This window comes from Aedes aegypti, chromosome 3, assembly GCF_002204515.2.
Source record: "Aedes aegypti strain LVP_AGWG chromosome 3, AaegL5.0 Primary Assembly, whole genome shotgun sequence".
Classification (NCBI taxonomy): Eukaryota; Metazoa; Arthropoda; class Insecta; order Diptera; family Culicidae; genus Aedes; species Aedes aegypti.
Window position 1 is genome coordinate 170306831 of NC_035109.1, and position 24822 is coordinate 170331652.

A 24822-nucleotide genomic window follows, 5' to 3' on the forward strand; every position below is an offset into this window, starting at 1 on the left:
CTCGTCCAAAACCGTCTGACATTCCTCGTCGAACAAACCGTTCCGTCGATTTCCTTTCACGAACCCAATGACACATTCTGCTGCGTTGTTAATGGCTGCTTTCAAACTACTCTAGCAGTAGTCTAGGCTTCGGTGAGCTTTCCCTCATCCGGAAACGCTGCTTCAAGGCTTTGCGCGTAATCAGTTGCGAGTTTCCTTATTTATTTCAATACGTTCAGTACGCATGCTTTACTCCCTTCTGCTTCTGTCTACAATCAGCTTCCCCATTGAACATTTGACAGTTCAATAGCCGACTAAATTGGTTGAAAAATCGGTCGTTTGTTGCACCGACGCTTATGGAAGTTTAACACAGCGATCAACTGACTAATCGCCAGATTAAATCGGGTGGCCGACGAAATCTGGTGTTTAGTAGGTCAACTTGCTTGGATTTTACTTAAAATACCGATTTATCTACCTATTTAGTAGGATTACGTCGGCCCACCCTATTAAATCGGGTGATATTCGGTTGATCCCTGTGTTAACCTTCCATAAGCGTCGGTGCAACAATCGACAGATTTTTCAACAAATTTAGTCGGCTGTTGAACTGTCAAATGTTTAATGGGGTTAGCAATACAAAGCTGACGGAAATCAACAAACGTCAAAGTCTACATATAATACATTCTATAGCTACGACACCAACGGCAATATCTGAGAATCGAAATTGATACGTTTAGACACATAATCAAATTAAATCGTAAGATAGATATTGTAATATCTAATCGTAAGAACAATATTGAACTGTAATCAATACGATAGTGATAATTATTTAACGTATAAAAAAAGCTTGCGACCATGGATGTTTCTTTTAGTTCAATTGACAGAGAAAGCCCCGTTGTATGAGTTCAATAAGTTTTTGTTTCATTTAAAATATACATATGTCGCCAATCTTCTCTCTTTCTCATATATATATATGTTATTTGCGGCCCATATAATCTGAAATATTTTGATTGAAGATCACAGTACCATCGTTTCTGTTTTAAAAACCGAAAACAACTCAAGTTTTCCGTATTGCAAAACTATTTTACAGCAGACTTCCAACGAAATATCTTAAAGGTAAATGCTAAATTCTTCGTCGCACTTTGCGGTAATATATCGAATCTTCTGATTACTGACTAAAACTGGTCAACAAATGGGACAAACATAGAAAAGATATTGTTTCTATCGTAACTTACATATCCGATGGGTTTCGCTCAGGTAAAACGGAATAAAATAATATATACGCGGCACTGGAACACACATCCGATTTGTCGAGGCTAGACACGGTGTGATCGTCGTATTTGTACCACCTGGAACAAGACAAAACCAACAATTTAGTAACAGTTCAACATGACTGCTTCAACTCTTCTTACTTATTATGTAGCTTATTCCGACAAAACGCCGTGTAGTGGCCACTTTCCATCGATCCGTAGTGGTTCGATACACCGTACAAGTGATACCGGCGAGATTTCAGCTTGTGATTGCGTGTCTTCTCCGAAGGTGCAACGTGTGGCGACATGTCCAAATCGGTCAGCGGAAATTTGACATAGTTCTGCTTCTTTTTGTACACCGTAGACAGCGCCTCCGGGTCGGCGTAGAATCGTTTGAAGTGGATCACCAGTATCGACGGTAGCCTCGAAATGTCCAATTTTTTAATAGCGACCTGGCTGCTCTTACACTGTGGACAATTCCATCCCATGATGCGCTCCCCGTTGAAGTACATGTCCAGACAGTCCTGTGAGGAAAAGAGTAAAAATAATTCATTAAAGATAAAACTTGGAGTTGGGAAAAAAATCTAAGTTCTAAGTCCTAGAAAAAGCCTGCCTCATTATGTTATCAATTAGTTATAAAGATCGAATTATGATAACAAACATTTGACGTCATTCACCCGTCGGTGGCATTCTCGATCTGACAGCTCAAAATTTGATGATAACAAGAGTCTTCGTATTGATAACAAAAAATAACCAATTGAAATCATGATGTACATCTTGTTATCACTATGTTATGAGGTTGTTATTCGACTTTGCTCGGGATTCGTTTATCTTTTTCTCCATTTTCTTGTCGTAATCCACCTTTATTGTTATCCACATTTTACCGCATTTCCTTTATCCGCCTTGACGTAGAACACTGGTTTCTCCTTAAGTTATTTTACGATCCTCGTCTCGTCCTGGAAGGGGCCCAGATAGCCGTAGCGGTAAACGCGCAGCTATTCAGCATGACCATGCTGAGGGTCGTGGGTTCGAATCCCGCTGGTCGAGGATCTTTTCGTAATGGAAATTTTCTCGATTCCCAGGGCATAGAGTATCTTCGTACCTGCCACACGATATACATATGCAAAAATGGTCAATCGGCAAAGAAAGCTCTCAGTTAATAACTGTGGAAGTGCTCATAAGAACACTAATCTGAGAAGCAGGCTTTGTCCCAGTTGGGACGTAACGCCAGAAAGAAGAAGAAGAAGTCTCGTCCTGGTCTACCCTGCTGCGTTGTCCTGTATTAATGGCATCTGCTACGATGTGTTCTGGTCCTTCACTGCTACGGTTTGGGTGATCGCTGTATGTCTACCATGATTTTTTTCACGCCGCTCAGGGTATATCGCCATCTTTTTAGGCAAATCCTGGCATTATATCGCTCCCAACCCCAAACTTCGTAGTACTTATGATAGTATCTCTAAGTCGGAGGTCTCTCGTTAATTAAGTGCTACATCAACATTTCTCTCCCTATTCTAAGTTACTGTAAAGATGGGCATGGTTTAGGTATTCTCGTTTAAGATTGAACGCGTGTTGAGCTCCTGGCTCGTGCGGAATGTCGCCGTGAATGTGGCAGCCATCCAGGAAATACGCTAACCGGAAAACGGAGAACGTGAGTTCCGCGCGGTGGATCTCGTCGCCAACACGTCATTCAAGTACCACATGTACTACAGCTGGCGTCATAGTGCTGGGGAAACAGATGAAGTGAGTTAATCGGTGGAAGCCGGTAAGCGACCGAATCTGTGTGTTGAGAATGAAAGGCAAGTTCTTCAACTACAGCTTGATCTGCATATGTGATCCAGCGAGCTATAAGCCCGATCACATGAAGGATGAGTTCTAGGAGAGCCTAGATATGGCTTACGGAGAGTATCCAAAACAAGATGTCAAGATAGTCATTGGCGACGCAAATGCGCAGATCGGGAAAGAAGACTTCTTTCGACCTGTCATTGAAACAGAAAGCCTTCATTCCGCTACCAATTATAATGGCATGCGGCTTGTAATCTTCGGGGCCTTCCTTAGCCGAGTGGTTAGAGGCTGCAGCTACAAAGCAAAGCCATACTGAAGGTGTCTGGGTTTGATTCCCGGTCGGTCCAGGATCTTTTCGTAATGGAAATTTCCTTGATTCCCTGGGCATAGAGTATCATCGTACCTGCCACACGATATACGGATGCAAAAAATGGCAACTTTGGCAAAGAAAGCTCTCAGTTAATAACTGTGGAAGTACTCATGAGAACACTAAGCTGAAAAGCAGGCTCTGTCCCAGTGAGGACGTAATGCCAAGAAGAAGAAGAATTTATTGTAATCTTCGTTGGTGTCAGAGGGACGGCAATGAGCAGTACCTACTTCGCAAGCAAGAATATCCGCAATCACACCTGGCGACACCCGAGTGGCGATATCTCCTAGGTAGACCACGTTGTAGCTGAAATTCGGGCACGGTTAATCAGCGTCACCAGTTCTATAACTGACAGAACGCTGCGCTTCAATATCTAACAACTGGTACCTCCAGCAGCTAGATGAGCAGTTGGGAAGAATTAACGTTTCTGGAGATGTCGAAGCCTGTGGGACCCTAACACGAAGCTGTGACAAAAAAGGCGCGCGAAGTGATCATCGACGAAAACGAAACGACTGGTTTGATGAAGAATGCCAGGGAATGACATGACATGAAGAATGTCACCAGAAGCCATATGCTTGTAGCCGGTACCCGACAGAACAGAGAGCGGTACAGGGCAGCGAGAGCCGAAGAATAGCGAATTCACCGTGGAAAAAAAGCAGTACGGAGAAAGCATGATAGCTAAAGCTCAAGCAAAGGTCAATGGCGTGCGGCACAATACCGTACCAGTGCGCGCCATTTGCAATGATCGAGAAGGGAATTTGCAAACCGATAAAACGGTAGTTGCTGTCAGGTGGAAGGAGCAGTTTAAGCAGTTGTTGAACGAGGAAAATGAAGCGAAAAACAGTATAAATATTGATTATGACGACTAAGCTGTGGACCCAACAACCATAGAAGTGGTTAAAAAGGAAATCAACGAGCAGAAGAACTGTAAGGCTGCTGGGAAGGACGAGATACCGGTCGAGCTTCTCAAGCACGGAAGTGAGCAGCTACTTCTGAAGGTATGGAAAAACGAAGAAATGCCCACCAGCTATTTGGATGGCCTCGGTATCGAACTGGCAGGTCATTGGAGGAGGCCTTCGTACCTCTGAAGAGGGAGACAGCGAGGACAGTCCTGACCGTTAATTCTAGCAAGTACATAGTTGCAGGCAAAGATAGACGTAGGCTTGGTGGTGTAGGTGCTGAGGTAGTGTTTGATGAGGATGTGTTCGAAGTTGCTGAAGATTTTTTTTTCTTTGGAACACTTGTGATATGTGAAAACGACGTTTACTGCGAAGGGACAAGACGTGTTGCGCCTTTTGCGGACTACCGTGTACGCACCAAACTTTGCGCAGTTATGAAATTATCATCCTATTTTTGCTTCAAATAAGGATAAAATATGTATATTCTTAATCAAATTTCTGCCAAAGATAGACATTTAACCCTTCAGTAGAACACATGATTTAAAAAGAATAAAAATAATTCATAAAAAATTAAAAAATGCAAAAGGTGATACAACATTTTGTGCCTAACATTGCGCACAAAATCTGAATTGTTCCTAACTTTGCGCATGATGTGCCTAATTTTGCGCATGCCTTAAAATGCTCGTTAGCTCCAAATAATATTACTTTTTTATTGCTATTGTATTAAACAAAAAGGGTACAACTAATATGAGCTTTTTTTAAAGCAAATCTTCTCTGTTGTACATGTTGTCAGCTGGAAATGGAGGATTTCCAGATGAACTTGACGAGTCTTAATAAGCAATTATGTGCTTCAACTGAAGCTCAGCCGAACTATGCTGTAGAGTTTTCTCGTTTGCAATGCTGTCCATTGTATATTCAAGCTTTCCACTGAAATCGAATTCATGGAAAGCATCAATTAGTTCGGGAGATGTATCGTTGATCACTAGCCATTCATTATTTTTTGTTGCCGTACGTACCGGATATTCCATAATTGAGCGGGCTTTTTTGCTAGACAACTGGAAAGTGAATCATTGTCCATCAACTGAGAAGCCAACCGCTATCAATTATCCAAGTTTACAGTAAAAGTCTCCTCCTGCGTCAATACAGTATTCAGTAGGGTATTTCGAGATTTTTCGATGCACACCACGCCTTCAGCTTCATACAAAAGGTACTTTCAGGAATATTATATGTAGCCGCTGCCTTATGGATTGAGTGACCATTCCTGGTTAGACCGACAGCTTTTATCATTTGCAATGACGTACATGTATTTACGTGCCATTTTGAATTGCTAGAAGTGCGCAAAAATTAAGACCCTTATGTAAAAAGTGGTCCTAACATTGCGCATCGCTTTTTTCAAATAAAATATCGACATATTGTCTGGAAAATTAATGGAATTAATAGAATATTACCTTTTTGCAAATATACCGCAAATATACTTCTCACAACACAGTTTTGTTCAGAAAAATGTTGATTTTTGGCAGAGCCACTTCTTAGCGCTTGTGTTAAGACGGTGTAAAAGTTGAGATTTATACGAGTAACGTCAAGGTTTTTTTATTATTTACAAACATTAACGAGGGTTTCTTAGTAAACAAATGTATGTCAAATACTTATTTCACATAAACGAACATGTTACTGAAACAGAATTGTTGAAAAAATCATTGATTAATTATCATTTTTTCATGCTTGTTAAAAATGCGCAAAGTTTGGAGCTGCGCAAAGTTAGGTGCGTACACGGTACGTAACAAATTTAAGTCCCGCAACTTGCAGAAACAAACTTCGCCCTGTATAAAACATTGATTCTTCCGGTGGCTCTCTACGAGCACGAAGCGTGGACGTTGAAAGGGGCAGACTTTAAAGCCTTCTGTGTTTTCGAGCGTAAAGTGGCGCAAACGCATGAATCACGAGTTGTATCAAGTGTTTAAAGATGCGAAAATGTATTATTAAGCGTGTGAAATACGCAGACTTCGGTGGGCTGGTCACTTAGTGCGAATGTCAGAAGAAAGAATTGCGAAAATAATATTCAGCAGGGAATCAGGTACAGGTGGGCGACTTCGTGAAAGACCACGAACACGTTGGCTGTACGCAGTGAAAGAGGTTTCTTTTTGTGTTTTTAAACATGAAATCTTCAACGTTCATAGTCGCTACCAACCTCTCAGTCACTACCAATTCTGAAGAATTTTCAGAATTTAAAATTTAATAACTTTGAATCCTTTTTTATTATAATTTATCGTTGACAGCTAACCTGCCAAGTGGCAATTTTGAAACTCAAAAAAAAAAACTTAACATTAAATATACTTTGCAATTTGGTTAAATGAGCAAATTGAAATGAAATTTGCAGAAATTCGCGATTCCCAGTTAACTAGACAGGGCAGTGATGCATTTGAACGCGTTCAGTTCGCGTTCCAGTTCATTTTGTTCACGGCATAAAAAATTAAGTATGGACGAATGCACGAGTTCACTAATTTGACGTTTGAGCGGTGCCAAATTCACTCGTTGCCATGGTCACGTAAATAACACGGCACCGCTCAAACGTCAGATAGTGAACTCGTGCATCGGTCCATAGTACACCGTGATTTTGTTGAACGCAGCGATCAAGTAGGCTTGAACATTGAGCAGTTCAAAAATATGAACCCGTGCGAGCCGAAAAATGAACGCGATCAGTTTTGGCTGATTTATGACAAAATCGAGGTGTATGTTATGTTTTTGATATGCATAATATCGAGCGCTGTATGATTTCTATATTCATGATAAATTACGACGATTGATACATTCGTTTCTGAAGTGGAAGCTCCAATCATTATTGTGAACTGAACGGGCCGTTCTTGAGCAACGGAAAGCTCTTGCTCGTAAGTTCATTGACTACTACGTTCAAGTGTAAATTCGGCTCGGGCTCCGTTCACTTTTGGCTCGCGTTCAGTTCAAAATGCACCACTGAGACAGGGTACGGTACCGCCATCCCAAGGAAGGACCCACAAAAGCATGAGTTAAACTGAATTCTATTTCAACTCAATAATCACGTGATCCTCTTTCGCAAAGCGCACCTCTTTCGAACGAATTAGATGCCCATCCAAACAACACACCATGGCCCGACCTTCTGGCTCGCCTTGTCATTTTTTTTTCGGGCGAATAGAGATGAAACTGAAAACTCGGAAAAATCTCAAACCAGAAAAGTTTCTTGATCCTAGAAATTTTAAGCATGGTTTAGCTGAGAAGCTGCGCGTTTATCGCTACGGATGTTTGTGTTATTTGGGTTGAGGTGTGCCATTGAAATTGTAGTTACATAAGGGTTCAGAAAGAAAACTACTTACACTGAGATCACATCGATTGGCATCGGAAGGCAGATCGAGACTGAGACTAGAAAACGACTCGTACGTGGCACTTTCCTTTCCGCACCTAACACATTTCACCATACTTTTGATCTGACCGTAGGAAAGCTGGGCGACGTAGCTTTCCTTTCCTTTGAAGTATTCCACCCAAGCTCTTTCCGATGCCGGTAGATTTTCCAAACTGGTATCGATCTGGAAGACAAAAAAAAAATCGACATTAGCCATTATTCTCATTTCAAAGTACGCATGATGCGCAGAACAATTACCTCTATTGGCACTGTCTGCAAATCGGAATGGAGCCAGTCCATTAAAATAGTTAACAACTCGTGCGAATCCTGCTGCTCAATTCCACCAAACTGACGTTCATATTGCCCAACGACGAACTGAAAAACACGAAAGGACTATCAAATCAATTTATAACGAACACTCCATAATCCCCTACTCACCCTCAGGTTCTTGCTTGCAATACATTTGTATTGACCAGTCCATAGAGCTTTGATCACAGCAGCGACTTCTTCTGCTATCCTACCTTGAGTCTTGTTGTTTCTGTAATCACAATTATATTCGATTAAATTTCCGGTATTCCTCAAAGTGCGAATGTCACTCACCTGTTGAGATTTTGTTTAAACTGTTCTTCCAGGAAGTATTCATTGAGGAATGTTGTGTTGCTGAGGCACTGAAGTATACTATTCATGTAACAGGTATTTCCTAAGTTCTTTAGTCCAGTAAGTCCTCGTCCCTGTCAAGGAGAAACATTAATTTGAATCAGATGTAAGTTTGCTATAGAACAACGACAACTATGTGGTAATCAAATTATCCGCTTTAAAATTCCGACCCAGACTATAGGCAATGACCGATGAACATTGACATAAATGAGCAAATGCTCGTCGAATCTCGTTGGGTAACAACTGCCAATCTGTCCAGTGGTTGTCGGCGAAAGGATTCATTTACGAAGTACAATGTGAAGAGTGGAAACCGGAAAAGAAAATCAATTGAGCACGTGGAACTGGTTCACGTCAGAACGGGTGAGGAAATGAGCTTCCCAGAAACGAGTATAGTGGGATACTCATGATATGCCAAAAGTGCAAATATTTGGCAAGGCATAAATCAACAGACAGACTCTGTATCAATCTAAACCAAATATTTACCAAGTGTTAGCGTTAGCATAGTTACGGTATACTTCGTAAATTGGATACTAGCGATATTCATGTTTTTCTTTTGATAATCTCATGTATCTATAATCTGGAACAAGGCTAGGGTGTGAACCTTGATGCAATCTCAAACAAAAATACCAAAACCATGGATATCGTTATTCCCGGCCACGCCCATATTTACCGTAACTTGGGATAGGGGAAGGAAATGTTGATGTAGCACTCACTTAATGAGAATATTTAAATTATTCTTTAAATAGGGTCTACCCCGTTTGGCATAATGCCGTATGGCATAATTGTGAAAAACATTGAATTTGATCAAATTCCTTCCGTTAAGCAAAGGGATGTGGATAAACCGTTCTAGATCGTATGTTCCATTGTCAATTATTGATTGGACATACTTCTAATCTTAATGTATCAAGGAAACCAATATCCAATGAAGCACTTTTGAAATTGCATCATACATGACTTCCGGGGTCATTATGTCCGGGATATTATGGCGCATTTTTAACAAAATGTTATTCCATGTAATTTGAAAAAAAAGGAACATAGTATTTTATGACGCATCTTATGGCCCTGCATATTACTGTACCATTACAGTATCTTCCTTTTTCAAATTATGCCAAAATGACCATTATGCCAAACGACTATTATGCCAAACAACTGTTATGCCAAACGATTTTATGCCAAACGACTGTATGCTAAACGGCATTATGCCAAATGGCATTATGCCAAACGAGGGTCTATTTTCCAAAGTGTACTGCAGAAAGTTTTAACATTGGAGCAGTCCGTTCAATTCCAAATTGACATAATTTTGTTTTTTTTTTTAATAATGGGTTCACATTTCTTCCAAATCCCCTCTTGATTGAGAATGCTTTCGAAACTCTAAGCAGCTTGATTTTCAATTGTACTAGTAAGTCCTAAAATAAAATTGTGCGTATGTTTGATAATGCATAGACAATTATTGTGCTATTGATTAATGATACATGTTTTCCTCTCTTAAAACTAAATTGGAGCTAAAGCTTAAAGCTTTTCCAAAAAATTAAAATAACTCAAAAAACCGCTTAGAGCCAGGATAAAAATGTAAGATTTCTTTCTCGGTTATTTTTTTTACATTTCGTTACACAGATCTTGCTATATCGTTACCGCCAACAGCTACTTCTTTCCTTCATTGTTTGATAAATGAAAAACTTATGCAAATAGGTCGGTTCTTGATGTTTAAATGTGGGAGCTCAAATTTGGGCAACGGTCGCATGTTCAAGGACACACAAAGCACAGGTAAATACCAAACAGAATCCATACATAATGCAATGAACCGTCGAATCCACGCGCCATGCTCACGTGTAACTGGCCAAAATGGCACTCCAAAAGGGAGCGTCAACCGGTGGAATAAGCTTATCGCATCAGCCACCCCTCCCAGACTGATGACTGATTGTGCTACTTCCACCAGTTCCACCGATGAGTGGTAATGAAAGGTGGTAAAATCATTCGCGATAGAAATTCAGTACCGTCATCGGGGGTGATACTGGGCCTAGGGGGTTATATTATCAAAAAGTTAGATTCTTGGAGCCATTAGTTTAAAAAAGCTTTAAAAAAGGCCTAAAATGTTACTTTTGAGTTTGGATAGAAAATCTCACTTTTTGGTTAATGACTACTATGTCATGAGAAAGCTCTACTAAATTTGAGCAGAAGACGATTCTCTTGATTTTGTTCTTTTTGCATATACATTCTAGTTTGTCTGGCCCAATATCACCACCCAGAAGGGGTGAGATTGGGCCAATTTCCATACGTTCCTTTATAAATATCCGAGCTGTTTAGTGGAATACCTATAAATAAAAAAAAAAAAAACAAATTCAGCACTATACCATTGAATTTCCACTAGAGTTTGCATCCTTTGACAGATACGCGTATTTCGACCTCAACTGCAAGGCCGTCTTCAGTGTCGTGTACTAGACCCGACTGTGATGTGTGAATACGATGGATTTCTTCAAATCAAGTCTAGTGCATGCCTCTAGCCCAGGCTCTTCGATTCAAGTGAGGAAACAGAGAGTTGTTCCGAATTTGGAGGATTTAGGCAGGAGATCTTGAACTCCATTAGGGAAATCAAGGTTTCCTTCCAACTCGCAAAGAAAGGAGATTGGCGCGATTTGCCGGAATCTCTTAATGATCGCGAACTTCTTCTCAAACATCTTGAAAAGAAGGAGCACAAATAATGACAAAACTTAACGTTTGTTCAAAATCGTCTTGAAAGGTCTCTAAAATGACTATAAGACACCTGAAGAGATCAAAAATGGAATATTCGATTTACTTGGATTTTCCTCAGTCCAAGTAATCATTATGAAAAAGAGAATCTAATCTGTCATTCTTTGGAAAGGGTTTTCTCAAGCATATTATTTATTTCACTTTAACAAAAGTGATCTGAATAATATTGAAGCTTTACAAAAATCAAGGCTTATGTTCGATGTCCGTGTGACATTGGAAAAATTCCAGAAACCTGGAAGAAATTTCCAGAACCCCATTCAGCCCCAAGCACACCGAATAAATTGTAATCATTCTCATCAACAAGCTAAAGTTTTTCCTTGTCACACTGTGTTAGGTAACCGATCAATTCCACTGGAGTCACTTCATTTCATTAAATTAACATCTAAATAGATAACACTGAATCAACAATTTCACGCTACGATACTCGGTTCGTGGCCGCATCTCTCCATCCTCGGTTCTGCCCCACGCTCGCCAAGTCGATACGCACTTGATCCGCCCACCTAGCTTGCTGCACTCCATGCCTTCTTGTTCCAACCGGATCCGAAGCGAACACCATCTTCGCAGGGTTGCTGTCCGGCATTCTGGCAACATGCCTTGACCAGCTTATCCTTCCAGGTTTGGAAACCTTCTGGATAGGGGTGGTCCATTAATTACGTAAGGGATTATGGGGGGAGGGGGGGTTTGAGATTTCTTATGCGTCATACAAATTATTTTCCATTTTCATACAAAAAATCTTATCATGGGGGGAGGGGGGTTTGAAAACCGCCAAAATTGTCTTACGTAATTAATGGATCGCCCCATACAGGGTTCGCCGTAGAGTTGGGCGAGTTCGTGGTTCATCCTTCGCCGCCACACACCGTTTTCCTGCACACCTCCAAAGATCGTCCTAAGCACTCGAGTTTCGAAGACCCCAAGTGCTTGCAAGTCCTTCTCGAGCATCGTCCACGTTTCATGCCCGTAGAAGACTACCGGCCTTATGAGCGTTTTGTACATGATACATTTGGTGCGGGTGTGAATCTTTTTTGACCGCAGCTTCTTGTGGAGGCCATAGCAGGCCCGACTTCCACTGATGATGCGCCTCCGTATTTCACGGCTAACGTTATTGTCAGCCGTCAGCAAGGATCCAAGGTAGACGAACTCGTCGACCACCTCGGACGTATCCCAGTCTATCGTAACACTGCTACCTAGGCGAGCCCTGTTGCGCTCGGCCCCACCAGCTAACATGTGCTTTGTCTTGGTCGCATTCACCACCAGTCCAACCTTTGCTGCCTCGCGTTTCAGGCGGGTGCACAGTAGGGTGCGGTTTATTTTTCAAAAGTTCTCAAAACCAAAAATTCGTGTGCTCTACTGAATTCAAATCACATAAAAAAAAAACCTCAAAGTCTGAGCCAAAAATATTAACATTTAGAAATGGCGCAAGCATCATGAAGGTGAATTTTCAGGTTTAAAAAATGACGTTCAGTGAAGTAAACATAACTTTGTTATTTTCCAAGCGGTTTTAAAACTTTTAACATCAACACCTTCAAAATTAAATTTATGAAAACTTCGTTGAACATTAAATTTGTCTAAAATCAAAACAAGTTTTAGTTAAAAATAATTTATTACAAATTTTTCCCCTCTGTTTAACCATAACTTCATGATTACTCAACCGATTCCAAATCTTTTTACATGCTTTTGAAGCTATTTTAATTGTTTTCAAACCTTTCATGCATCACATTCCACTAAAAAAATGTCTTGAGCAAGTTATTTAGCAAAAACTGCACAAAAACATGATTTTTTAACGAAAAATGAGTTTTTTGCAAATGTTTGCCAGTTAAATATTATCTCTAAAGCTAAAACTGGTTTTAATCATTTGTTAAACTTTTGAAAAGGACTTTGCAACAGTTTTTAATTAATTTTGAAACAAAAGTATGTTTGCGTATGTTAAAAAATATATGCACTATTTGACTCGTGAGATACTTTAGATACTTTATAAATTTAAGTTTTATAGAAAAAATGAAATTTCTAGCGAAAAAACTTAAATAATCCAAAGAAATTTGATTTTTTTTGTTAAAAAGTCATGTTTTGGATAGTTTTTGTTAAATAAGCCATTTTTTAGAAAAATGTGTTGTATGAACAGTTTGAAAACAACTGAATTTTCTTCCAAAACATGTAAAAATATTCGGAATCGGTTGAGTATTTAAGAAGTTATGGTTAAACAAAGCTGAAATTTTTAGTGAAATGAGGATAAATTTGGATAAAAGATTTTTAAACTAAGACTAGCTATGATTTTAAACAAATTTTGAAGTTTTGAAATTGGTTGGAAAATAAAAAAGTTATGTTTGGTTCACTGAAAGTCATTTTTTATAACTTGAAAATTCACCTTCACCAGCGGGATCCAAACGAACTGGAATGTTCACCTGAAATCTTCACGCAATTTTGCACATCTTCCATCGTCGCTCTTATCAGTCTCGTGAGCTTCCCGGGAAAGCTGTTCTCGTCCATGATTTTCCATAGCTCAAGGCTGTCAATACTATCGTATGCCGCCTTGAAATCGATGAAAAGGTGATGGTCCGTTGTCGATCGGCCGTCAACGAAGTCGGCTTGATAACTTCCCACTAACTCGTTTACTACAGGTGGCAGACGACGGAAGATGATCTGGGATAATATTTTAAGTTCTCGCGATTTAACTGGTCGCCTATCTTATAGATGGGGCAAAATACTCCTTCCTTCCACTCCTCCGGTAGCTGTTCTGTTTCCCAGATTGTGCCTATCAGCCGGTGCAGACAAATGGCCAGCCTCTCCGGGCTCATCTTTATGAGTTCAGCTCCAATATCATCCTTACCAGCAGCTTTATTGTTTCTGAGCTGATGAATGGTATCCTTAACCTCCCTCAAAGTGAAGGCTGGTTGGTTTCCATCGCCCACAGTACTGACGAAGGCATTTCATCCGTTGTCCCGACCTTCAATGCCTGTTCTTTCAGCGCCATTCAATTGTTCGTCGAAGTGCTGCTTCCACCTTTCGATCACCTCACGCTCGTCCGTCAAAATGCTCCCATCCTTAACCCTGCACATCTCGGCTCGCGGTACGAAGCTGTTGCGGGATGCGTTGAGCTTCTGATAGAACCTACGCGGTTCCTGAGACCGGCACAGCTCCTCGCACTTCGTCTCCTCCAGGCGGCATTTTTCTCCCGAAAGAGGCGGGTCTGCTGTTGCTGTTTCCGTTTATAGCGTTCCACGTTCTGCCGGGTCCCTTGCTGCAGCATGACCGCCCGCGCTGCATTCTTCTCCTTCAAAACCTCCTGGCACTCCTCGTCGAACCAATCGTTCCGTCGACTCCGTCCCACGTACCCGATGTTGCTCTCAGCTGCATCGTTGATGGCTGCTTTTACTGTTCTCCAGCAGTCCTCAAGAGGGGCTTCGTCCAGCTCACCCTCTTCCGGTAATGCAGCCTCGAGTTGCTGCGCGTATGCCGCTGCGACATTCGGTTGCTTGAGCCACTCTAGGTTATACCGGGCGGCCGTCGGTACCGTACGTTGTTAACGACGGAGAGTTTTGGGCGCAGTTTGACCATCACCAGATAGTGGTCAGAGTCGATGTTAGCGCCACGATAGGTCCTGACGTCGATAATGTCTGAGAAGTGCCGACCATCAATCAGAACGTGGTCGATTTGCGATTCTGTCTGCAGTGGTGATCTCCAGGTGTATCGGTATGGAAGGCTGTGCTGGAAGTAGGTGCTACGAATGGCCATTTTCTTGGAGGCGGCAAAACCAATTAGTCGTAGGCCGTTTTCGTTCGTCAGCCGGTGGGCCCTGAACTTTCCAATCGTCGGTCTGAGCCGTGGCATGTGACGGAGTCTAATCGTATTGGTTGTTGTTTTATTCAAGTTTCATAAGAAGAAGTCTTATTACTATTTTAGTTATTTAAGTTATAAAACAGTATTAATAATAGTTTCTAGTCAATTACCATTTACAACAATCTTCACACATATTATTCTCGCACCTATTAAGAGCAGATTTTGAATTTTGAGTAATTTTTCCGCTACCTGTTTGAATATGGTGTAACATTTCCGGAAGCTCCTCTTATCAAGTCTGCATAAATCGCGTTATATCTGAGCGACTTTGTTGAAAAAAAATTGTGCTAGGCCATAGAGTACGTACAATAAAAATTTGAAAAAAGTATATTCATCATTGCTGATACGATAAATGATCAGACTATAGCCTATTTTATTGGAAACCATAACTTAAGTATATGAAATTTGAATAGAAACTAAAAAATCGATTTCAGCTGTGCTCCATTTTTAAAAGGGTCAAACCAAGTCCTTGTATATCCGTTAAAACACGTAAAAATTTAAAACTTTTGTTGCCTATCCAAAACTATAGATATTTAGCATAAGTAAATATGAAATGAATTGTTTTTATTTATATTGATAATACCTGAAAATATATGATTTTTGTGAATTTATCTTATGTGGAGAGAAAAATTGACGATATTTTAGAATTTAATATTTTTTCAAGTCAAAGCCGAATAAACTTTTTAACATAAATACTTGTGGAACATCTTCGATACAATGTACTCGAACTCACCACATCAAAGGATTTCGATAAAAACATGTATTAGTTGAGTTTCAACAAAACTCAAAAGTAGGATCTGTGCTGGCTAGATAAGAATAAATTTTCTATTGTCAAAAAAAATAATTTAAACGGATATTTTATCAAACAAAATTTTCACAAACATTATTTGAAACACCCCGAGAAAAAATACAAAAAATATAAAAAAAAATGTTTGGAAAAATATTGTGATATACGTTATATGTATATATATACACATACGTGTCCATACTTTCTGGGACACCATATACCACAAAAATTGTAGAGTGCAGAAAAAGTGTGATAAAAGTGCACGTTTGCTACTATCACGCTTTGATGAAGCGGCCACACTTTTGTGACGGCCCAATTCGGGGTGAAATCAGCAATAAACCCCACAGAAAACATTTGTATCACTTCTACGTGGATTAATACATTTTTGTGTTTTGTTTTGATGTAGCTATGCAAAAACTAAATTCTGCCTACATGATAATCTCCCGACGCGCACAATAACATATACAGCTGGAGTAATTTTTCAGTGAACCGACAAGGAGAAATTATATAGTGTGGACGTACCTTTTTGTATGGTATCAGCAATTGGTAATGCGGTAGCCTAATCTTGTACCCTGCTACGACAACCATGATTAACACTATATTTGGTTTCAGTTGCTCCAGTTGATGCACGAAATAATTTAATTACAATGTGATTTTTGCTTCAATATATTCAAACGTGCAGGATACCCGAATTGAAAATGAACTGCGTTTGACCGATTTGTCCTTTTGTGCGATAATGCTTCCTCATGTGTGAACCATACCAGAAGACGTTACTTTGAGAGATTGAATAGCTATGCACTTCAAAAGCGGAGCACGAGTTATCGGTCCTAGTAAAAGCGTTTATCCTTTTGGCACTAGTACTGCTACCGATGGCTAAATACTAATCCAGTGACAATCGTAATTCTTACATAAAACTAACACTAACTTTCTATTGGCTAAATCACTTGGAGAAATTCTCCAATTTCATCGAGCCATCAAATAACAATCTTCAAAAATGTTCACTAAAATACGTCCAGTTTCAAACCCTTGGCTGACTAGAACACGACTAGGAACGACGGACTTGCACTACATTTTAGCACCGTTTCTACGAGACAACTAATTTGAATAATTTTCAAAATAAATACTACAGCTCCCTGGCGTTAGGCTTGACCGGCTTGGGTGAAATGCTTTCCTTCTCTTTTCACCGCAAACGTAATTATGCTGCTGATACCATTACCCCGCAGTTGGCATGGAAGACCGACGATGATTACGCCAACCGACCAACACACAACGAACAGAAGAGCACGTTTTCTGCCAGAAGTGTTACTATTCGGAACGGCACTGAAGTGGCCACATGCCGGTACACAATGGCGAATAACGAGAATGGAATGCCAAACCATCGACAGGACAACGTGCCTGGGCAGGTAGCCTGTTTGGTTAGGATGTAATAACAGTAGCGGTGTGAATTTATTTGCCCATCAGCGCTGCCCATGACTCCTTTGAGATTTTGGTTGAATAGTAATTTCGGAAGGGCGTTGCCCTGATTCAAAACATGACATCGAAATTCTTAACAATCGTGTATTTGATCATTTAATTGCAAAGTTAAACTTTGGAAATCAGCAAGATACGTGTGTGCAATTGTTCTTAAAATAAGTACGTTTTCCGGAAATAAACGGATTAATGATCGAAAAACTATGCCTGCTATATGGACCAATGCACGAGTTTACTAATTTGACTTTTGAGCGGTGCTGAATTCACTGGCAGTGGCGCGGGAAGTGGGTAGGACAGGTAGGACATGTACTACGCACAAAATCACCTGGGTAGGACAGTCAAAGGGTTGTCCTATCCACGATCTAAAAAAATATATCAGGAGGCAAACTGAAAAATAAATTAAACTATTTATCATCTGTTCAATATACAATACAAACTCGATCAATGTCGTACTCATTTTTATAGAGGTTGACAGACATGATAAAGTTTTTAAGGGTTTCTCTTAACTAGTAAAGCGTGACATTATTTGTACATGACCTCCAAAAGTAATGGCTCGTGAGAAGAACGTTTGAGAATATCTATAGTGTATCGTGGGAAACTATCCGTTGAATCCGTTGAATCAATTGATGGTTTCTTAAAAATATCTACGGGAAGCCCTGTATACGTACTGAGACAAACTCCCGTGAGCAGTCCTTTAAGTAATTCATGAGAAGTTTCTGGAACATCCATGAAGAATTATCAGAAGATTATTGTAGAATCTTTGGATGACGTAATGAATTAATCTAATACCAGTCGCATTGTGTACACTACGAAGGTGTGATGGTGATTTCTGAACTTGCGATCAGTGCTGGGAATGGTAATAGTAGTAGGCTTGAATTTTTGCGAAATCACGTGGCTCTCCTAATACAGTAGTTCAAAATTGTGAATCTCATCAAGTAGCCTATGTTGGGTACATGAATTTTCTAAATCAGCAGGTGAATTCCGGCGCACATTTTCTTCGAAGAGAAGAAATTTTCTTCCATAATCCACCAGCAAGAAAAAGGTTAAAGGACGTTTACATTTTTTGATATCAATGATAACAAAACTTGATTCAATAAAGGCTGATTTCTCTTTTGAGACTTGGTCTCTATTTTAATGCAAGTCTCTATTTTAAATAGAAGGTTTCTAAGGTATATGCTTCAACCAAAATGATCTCTAAAGTATTTTTATCCTTATTCAGCTTACATTGAATACTGATGCAAAATTAAACAGGTTCCACTCTGAGAAACTATAACGGGTTCAACAGGCTTTTCAAAAATTTCTCCTCAGTTTCCACAAGGAAAAGCTTCAGGGATTATCATAGTGATTTTATTTAGAGCACATCCAGGGTCTCCTTAAGGGATTTCTCCAGATATTTTTTTTTAAATATTCCTTCAACTGAATTTTCCAGTTGTTTGTCTAGGAGATCTTTCTAAGATTTCCACAGAATTTCTTTCAAGGAAATTCACAAAATTCAATACCAGGGTGTTTGAAAGAAATTGATTAGGGGTTTATTTTTTTTTTTTTTAAGAATTCCTCCATCTGTTTATGTGGATACCTTTGATAATTCATCCACATTTCCTCCTAGAAATCCAAAATGCTTCGATTTCTTTTCTAGGAAATCTTCAAAAACTTCCTCAGGAAAGAAAATAAGAGTTCATGAGTTATTTCTGAGATCCTTGTTCATTAAGAGTGACTTTAAAACATACCTATTTTTTATCAGAGATTACTTTAGGATTTTCATAAGAAACACCTCACAGAAATACCCTGGAGACATTCCTGGAAGAATTCCTGACAAAAATGTCAAAGACTTAATCTCAAAGAATTACTGGAGGAATTCCTATAGAAATCTTAGAAGGAATCTATGGAGCAATTTATAGAAATCCCTTGATGAAATCCTATCCTATTATTCTGTAGTAATACCTGAACATTTAGATAAATAGCTCAATAAACTTCTGATGAAATTCCTGGGAAAAATCATGAAAAAACACATACAGTACTACTAATCGTAATGTAGTGAGAAATGCTAAAAGAGTGTCTAATCTTGGAGAAATGTCTGCTCTGATGTTATGAACAATCAAACTCTTTCCCTTGACTCGTATTAGGTTTTGTTTTGTTTTATTGGTTCCTGCTTGGTCTTTTTCAGCCTCTTTTTAGTTTCTTTTGTAAGTTTGGTCTTTTTCTGGCAAGAGGTCTTCAATTTCATATTTTTAGGGCACTCAGTCGCTACCAACCTTGTAAAGACTATAAGCTCTTAGTTTTGTGGTAACGACTGACATGAAAATGAACGGGTTAGAAGCAAAACGGTGTCAGTTAAAAAAAAACTAGAAAATATACTTTCATTCTATACAAATTGCATGAGAGTCAAAAAAAACAATCCAGTCTTGTAAGAACAATATTTTTTATGTTGAGCGGAAAAATCACCAGAAAATATCGTTAGAACGCTGAAAACAGTAGAATTTCCTCAACTAAACTCAACTTAAAACCGACCAAAATGTCACTTACACCTCTTTGCGTTTGAGCCCCTCATATATATTAACTTTCAATTTCCAGTCCAAGGTTGATTTTTTTTTCTTAGTTTCACTGGGCACAAAATATTTGCCAACGTTTGTCCTACCCATGGTTTCGAACGTGGACGCGCCTCTGTTCACTGGTTTCCATGGTCACGTAAATAACACGGCACTGCTCAAAAGTCAAATAGTGAACTCGTGCATCGGTCCATTTCAAAAACAAGTTCAGTAGATCACAGTTCCGCTAACATAACAATTCAGACACCCAAAGTTTGCATATAATTTTAGCACTAGTTGATTGTTTAGTAAGGTATCCCGGGCAAGTGGGACCTAAAAAAACGATAGTTCGAACAAATAGTTCAATATAATTTTCAAAAGTCATTATGTTACAAATCCAACAACACGGTCACATTTTGGCAATATGTTTGTTAGTGTGTGCATTGATCGAATAATTTCGAAATTGTGAAAACCTTAGAAGAAAGATTGAGAATGACAGAGGCGTCTGGTCAGCCTTTTCCTTCTTCGTTACGAGCACTTCGACAGTTATTAACTGAGAGCTTTCTTTGCCGAAGTTGCCATTTCGCGTTCGTATATCGTATGGCAGGTACGATGATACTCTATGCCCAGGGAAGTCAAGGAAATTTCCATTACGAAAGATCCTGGACCGACCGGGAATGGAACCCAGACAACTTCAGCATGTCTTTGCTTTGTGGCCGCGGACTCTAACCACTCGGCTAAGAAAGGCCCCATTGAACAGGTAGACCATTTGAATCAAAATCGTACAACTAATTTAAAAAACCAAATCAAATTCAACAATTTTTAAAATAGCTTGAGGGAGGGTTTTCAATATAGTGTGGGTTTATACGCACTACATAGAAAGTAGCATAGCAATTGTCCCAAGGCTAAATACAACAGCACAAAAGTTGGAGAGACATGCCGTCGGAAAACGCTACTGTGCATTCAACCTGTTCAACTGCAACTGTTGAACCAAATCCCATATAACTAAGGTCCCACATAAATACATTCACAGCTTAGTAATCTGTACATGAGCCTATGCATGCTATATAACGTTTGACTTTTACTGTGCGCCCTGTTTTCAAGTTGCCCATGAGAGAGAGCGAGACAGCACCAACACACGGCGCACAGTAAAAGTCATGGGAACAAAAGAATTTATGGCACGTACAGAGGCTCATTTTTCTCTTTCCGTAAGATTTGTACACTCTAAGAAGTTTCCTAACAGAATGTTTTTCGTTCGGATAGATCAAGTGCCTTTCCATCCAGATGTATTAACACCAACTTAGGTTATCGATATTATAACATGAGAGATTTTATTAATTAAAATCATATTGATAACGATCAAATGCATACCAAGCATATGTAGGTTTAATTAATCTATTGTTAAGGTGATTATAGAACAAAGCCACAACTCAAATTTTCAAGAGCACTAGACTTGAGAACCGCTCCACGTTGAAAATTTATCCCATTGGTCCCCACCAACAAGCAAGTAATTTGATTGATTTTCAACGTGAACTGTTGTCACATTCTCCAGTCTTGTGCACTTGAAAATTCAAAGTTTGGCTTTGTTTTATAATCATCTTAAATTAACAAATTCTGGTCTTTGGTGAATTTGGCGTAGTCAATATGGAAATGGAATGTTCTTAGAGTGTAAAGCATGCAAGTATGATGCTAACTTTCATGCAATACGAAGTCGGTTTCTCTCGTTTCTCTCGACACGTTCAACCAGCCGATTTGAACAGGCTGAAAAAGATGATAAAAGCTCAAGAAGAACGTATTATCAATTAAATTAGCCCAGTTATATTTTCTTCGTAGATATCTCCGATTTCCATTTTTTAATAATAGATGATTCCTTGTTTGTTTTCTCTATAAATTATTGTTAGATTTATCTTGTTTTTAAAAAAAAAAGGATTATAACAATCTAACAGAATCGTTGGGTCACCACCGAAGCGGACGGCTTGCACATCATTCGCGATGTGCATTTACGCGGTAACACGCAGATATGCACTCATTTCAAACGCAATGTCAAAATTCATGTAGGTTTGAATTGTTTCGTTCTTCAAGGATGCGAATATTTCAAATTAACTTAATCTGAAACATTTGATGATTTTATTATCACTGCGACGGTATATCGACATTTTCAATTAATCGCATACCGTGGATTTTTCTTGCAGAGCACAATACACAATTCACATATATTCACATATTAGTTGCAATGCCTGGGGACCAAGAAAATTATTTTTCAAAATAATGTTTTTTTTTGTTTCTAAATTTCTGCCAGATGCACGAGATTAATATTCAGCTGTAAATATTTCCAAGTCAAGTAAAACTTATTAGAAAAAAAAACAATCACTGTATTTCTGTATATGAACTTTCATCCCAAATAGCGACTGAAAAACGTAAATGGTGCTCATTTTTTTGTTTGCTGATCAATAGAAGTAAAATGAGTTGTTTTTGCGGTAGTGCTAAATGAATATATCAGATGATGAAGATATCAGAAGGCCGGCTCCAAAGGCACGTTCCCCAAAAGTTATTTGTGTCACCGCCATATTTGAGTCTACCCGTTTTTTAGTTTTCGATATCTGAACGTGGTTTTAGAAGGACGGTGTCTTCCGGAGAGTATTTCATAAGCTTTATTTTGGCATAAAAATATGTGTGATTTATCCACCTAGCAGTGCAACGTGAAAACAGCTAAGATGTAGATAATGGTAACTGATTTTTTTTCTTCTCAGGCACCAAATCTGTAAAAACGTTTGTTAAAGAGTTACAGAGCATTTTGAATGAAACTATCCTAAAATCAGATTTTTTGGAATAACTTTTTCTAAACTTAAGCTAAAATGTGTATTCCAGAAAAATTTCAACAATCGAAAAGCCATTGTTTTTCTCGAAGACACCAACTTTATATCTCATCTTCTTTTAAATTTATTAACGATTTTAGTTGAAAAATAAATCATGGAAAGCGGCAAATCAAACAACTTCCATACGAAAGATACTCGTTTGGTTTAGGATAACTCTCAGGCATTTTTTTCTTTTTGTTCTGTCGTGTTCCAATGCTAATTAGGAACTATTGTTTATGGACCTATTTAAAGCATTTTAACAGAAAACGTATTTTACATCAATGTTTAGGGGCCCAGATAGCCGTAGCGGTTCAGCATGAACATGCTGAGGGTCGTGGGTTCGAATCCCGCTGGTCGAGGATCTTTTCGTAAAGGAAATTTTCTCGATTCCCAGGGCATAAGAGTATCTTCTAACCTGCCACACGATATACACATGCAAAAATGGTCAATCGGCAAAGAAAGCTCTCAGTTAATAACTGTGGAAGTGCTCATAAGAACACTAATCTGAGAAGCAGTCTTTGTCCCAGTTGGGGCGTAACGCCAGAAAGAAGAAGAACATCAATGTTTGTACTTGAAAGTAATTTATAATTGAAGGGCTAAGGGGTGCGGACTCGAAAATGTAGGTTGTTCAAATTGAACACAATCTTTTCCACGAGTGCTAACAGTTGTGTGTTAGCTTGTCTCGTAGGAAACCACATTCAAAATGCACACTTAAAATACTTCACACAAAGCTCCATCAGCTCAATGCAGGAAATGAACCCAATGAATAGACTAAATCAAAAAGTTTCTGGTCGTATGTTATTTAGGAACATATTTGAGCAGTTAATGCTCAAGTAAAAATGGTGCAAAAGTCAAAACTGAAAAAGCAGTTTTCTCTTTTTAAATAGACAAATCGAAGAAAATAAAAACACACAGCTCTTTTATTTTTCAAATAAAAAGGCTGTGTGTTCTTATTTTCATCAATTTATTGTTTTAAAAGGAGAAAACTGCTTTTTCAGTTCTGACTTTTGAGCCATTTTTTCTTGCACCTTAATGGAGACTTATGCATGATTTGGACCATGCACAACAATTCTTTAACAGTTGGCAGTCGTTATGTTAAATTAATAACAATAACAATAACAAAATTGTATAACAATTTTTAGCGTGTCGAAATCACGACCGTACATTTCTAGGCGTACTCTGATCATTTTTATACAAATTTTAGTTTGACAGCAGCCTGGCTGCTTGTTGATTTTCAGTTTGCATCCCCCAGTTAAAGAGCATCTCTATATTGCTCTTAAAAAAAATCTGTCCTTAAACATAAAAACTACCAAAGTGATAAAATTTCAAGGAAAAATCATGATCACTTTCATTTATATCATAACATTATTTCTATGGACGTTCGTTACAGTTACCAACACAAATACACAGTCATTATAGAATAATATTACTATATTATGTTACTGTGTTTGGATGTGGTCGAGGAGGAAAATAACAACTGATCAAATGGGGCTTTTATTAATTTTTAAATGTTTTATTTTTTAGATTGTTCTGAATGGGCACATAAACAGTAGTTCCTAATTAGCATTGGTACACGACAGAACATAATAAAACAACGATCGTTAGCTTAAAAGAGTATTTTCAAATGGAAATTGTTTGGTTTGCCGCTTTCCATGATTTATTTGAGACAATGCACACGGACTCTTTAGATTTTATGGATCCGTCAGAAATAAGGACAAACATTTTTTTTTAAATATTGTTTTGTCAATCTCCAAGCGTCGCGACTAATATTTGAATAGTGCGCTGTGTTCATAAACATCGTAAGAATGCAGCGCCACACATGTCATTATGACAGTTATGTCGGGAACGAGTCACACGTCGCGTGCCCCACACGCGCGTTCCGATTTGGTGGGCGCGCGACAATACCGTTCGGTATACGCTTGCTACTCTTAGGGCGCAGCCAGGGTAGACGCGAATTGCGAAGCGAAGCGAAAATTGCACGGGAAAGAATAACAATTATTAATAATGAACTGTCAAATTCCAAAGGATTTTCGCGTCACTTCGCGTGACGCGTCTACCCTGGCCGACACCTTAAGCACATCATTCTGTACGTTCTTTCCAACCACTTTAGGTTTCTGCTCGTTCGATACGCTTTTGACCAGATTGGTCCTCCGTACCTTAGTTGGGACCGTCCTTAGCCGAGTTATTAGAGTCCACGGCTTCCAAGCAAAGCCATGCTGAAGGTGTCTGGGTTCGATTTCCGTCGGTCCAGGATATTTTCGTAATGGAAATTTACTTGACTTCCCTGGGCATAGAGTGTCAT

At 39.0% G+C, this 24822-nt stretch overlaps 1 protein-coding gene across 2 annotated transcripts in view; it reads right to left on the minus strand.

The window, feature by feature from the left end:
* Positions 1-874: 874 nt before the first annotated feature.
* The window catches only part of LOC5575964 (ubiquitin carboxyl-terminal hydrolase 15), an 88677-nt gene continuing 64729 nt past the window's right edge, over positions 875-24822 (minus strand). Inside the window, exons 1-7 of one of the 2 annotated variants that reach the window (XM_021855822.1) lie at positions 16193-16755; positions 8248-8378; positions 8086-8185; positions 7906-8022; positions 7622-7831; positions 1389-1750; positions 875-1325 (exon numbers count right to left, since the gene is read on the minus strand). In XM_021855822.1, coding sequence (XP_021711514.1) covers positions 1208-1325; positions 1389-1750; positions 7622-7831; positions 7906-8022; positions 8086-8185; positions 8248-8378; positions 16193-16258 — 1104 coding nt within the window. In that variant the 5' untranslated portion in view covers positions 16259-16755 and the 3' untranslated portion in view covers positions 875-1207. Of the gene's footprint in view, positions 1326-1388; positions 1751-7621; positions 7832-7905; positions 8023-8085; positions 8186-8247; positions 8379-16192; positions 16756-24822 lie in introns of those variants that run through there. The other variant, XM_021855821.1, reaches the window with a different exon arrangement.